The following is a 1,414-nucleotide window of genomic DNA, read 5'->3' on the forward strand; positions in this document are numbered from 1 at the left end:
GCCTTAACTCTTTCACAGGAGTGGTTTAGTGCAAGACTCTGGCTCAGGAGCAGCAGACCACTGAGCCAGGCAGAAAAGTCCTTGGATTCTAGGTTCGGCTCAGTTCAAAGGCAGCCTTGCCAGGGGCAGGGCCCTCCAAGACCCCTGTGGCCCAGGAGAAATTCCAGGGCCTCTGGCAGAGATGGTAGCTCTCCTAGTCCTCCCCGTCCAGGGAGCAGATGGCCAGGGGAGCAGTGTTGTTGGCACCAATGCTGTAGCAAGGACTGAAATAGGGCAGGAGGCGCCCAGGGAACGGATAGTGGGGGAAAGTGAAAATGTGAGAGCCGTTGTCGGTCACATTGTAGAAGGAGATATCATGGGCCTCATAATCCAGGAAGACACCCACCCGGCGGGGAGGGACTGGCAAGGACAGCAGGGGGTATTCATCGGTGCCTGCCCGGTACTCATTTCCCTTCCTCAGCCTTATCACCCAGAATCCATAGTGGGGGGATAAATAGACCACCTCCTTCCGGTCCACGTTTTCTTTACACACTCCCAGGCCCCATTCAGACCTGTCTCCCACCTCCACCTCCCAGTAGTGCCGGCCTGAGGAGATGCACTGACTGCCCAGGACGATGTTATAGCGGTAGAATCTCTCAGGATTGTCGGGCAGTTTCTGCTTGGTGTCTCCATAGTGCACGCATTTTCTGTCCTCAGACACGACGAGGCGGGAATAAGCAGTGTCTGGATCAAGGCGCACATCAGCTATGGAAAAAGATCCCGGTTGGCAACACTGGTACAGAAACAGGGGGCATGGGCAAGGTCTCCGATAAATACAGCCACAGATTTCTCAGTGATGGGTGGGAGTGAGGCTAGCTGGGGCACCCAGAGGGCACTGAACCATTTAATTCTCTGGGAGGAGTCCCTCCCACTGCCCATCGCAATCTAACCCAGCACTCAGTACCTGCATACGTCTTCAGGATCTCTCTCAGGCCCAGCACACGGCAATCTGTCTTCAGTTGCAGGGAGACTGGTTCTGGCCGTTGCAGGCTCCAAGACTTGCTCCTGGTAGAGGAAGGAGGGGTAAGCCTTGGGGCCAGCAATCCTGGCTCTGCCCCATGGGCCTTCCCTTAGTACAGGGAAGAGGGGCTTGGCCAGGGACATAGGCAGGGAGATGCCCCTCTCTGCATCACCAGGCAAAGCAGAGATACGATGGTTATTTGACAACAGCGAATTTTGGCACAGAGAAAACATTTGCATTTCGATAGTGTGGAAAGAGTTAGATGTGCACTTGACATGGCAGGAGGAAGAGGTGTGCCACGGAGAAGGGCTATATGTACTCAGAGCTTAGAGCACTAAGAGACACCTGCTGTTTTCCCCTCCTTGGGAGAGCTACTCGAAATCACATATTTTACTGAAATTCTTATTGGTAATA

General features: G+C 54.1%; 1 protein-coding gene across 1 annotated transcript; it reads right to left on the reverse strand.

Annotated features, from left to right (window-relative positions):
• On the reverse strand, positions 1–1,108 carry LOC102881513 (E3 ubiquitin-protein ligase TRIM68-like; the record flags this gene model as incomplete). The annotated part of the gene is made up of 2 exons (XM_006925281.2): positions 1–744; positions 944–1,108. Coding segments are annotated over 2 exons (716 nt in total), but the record flags the coding sequence as incomplete, so codon positions are not given.
• Positions 1,109–1,414: the final 306 nt, after the last annotated feature.

The sequence above is a fragment of the Pteropus alecto genome, unplaced genomic scaffold, assembly GCF_000325575.1.
Source record: "Pteropus alecto unplaced genomic scaffold, ASM32557v1 C18558247, whole genome shotgun sequence".
NCBI lineage: Eukaryota > Metazoa > Chordata > Mammalia > Chiroptera > Pteropodidae > Pteropus > Pteropus alecto.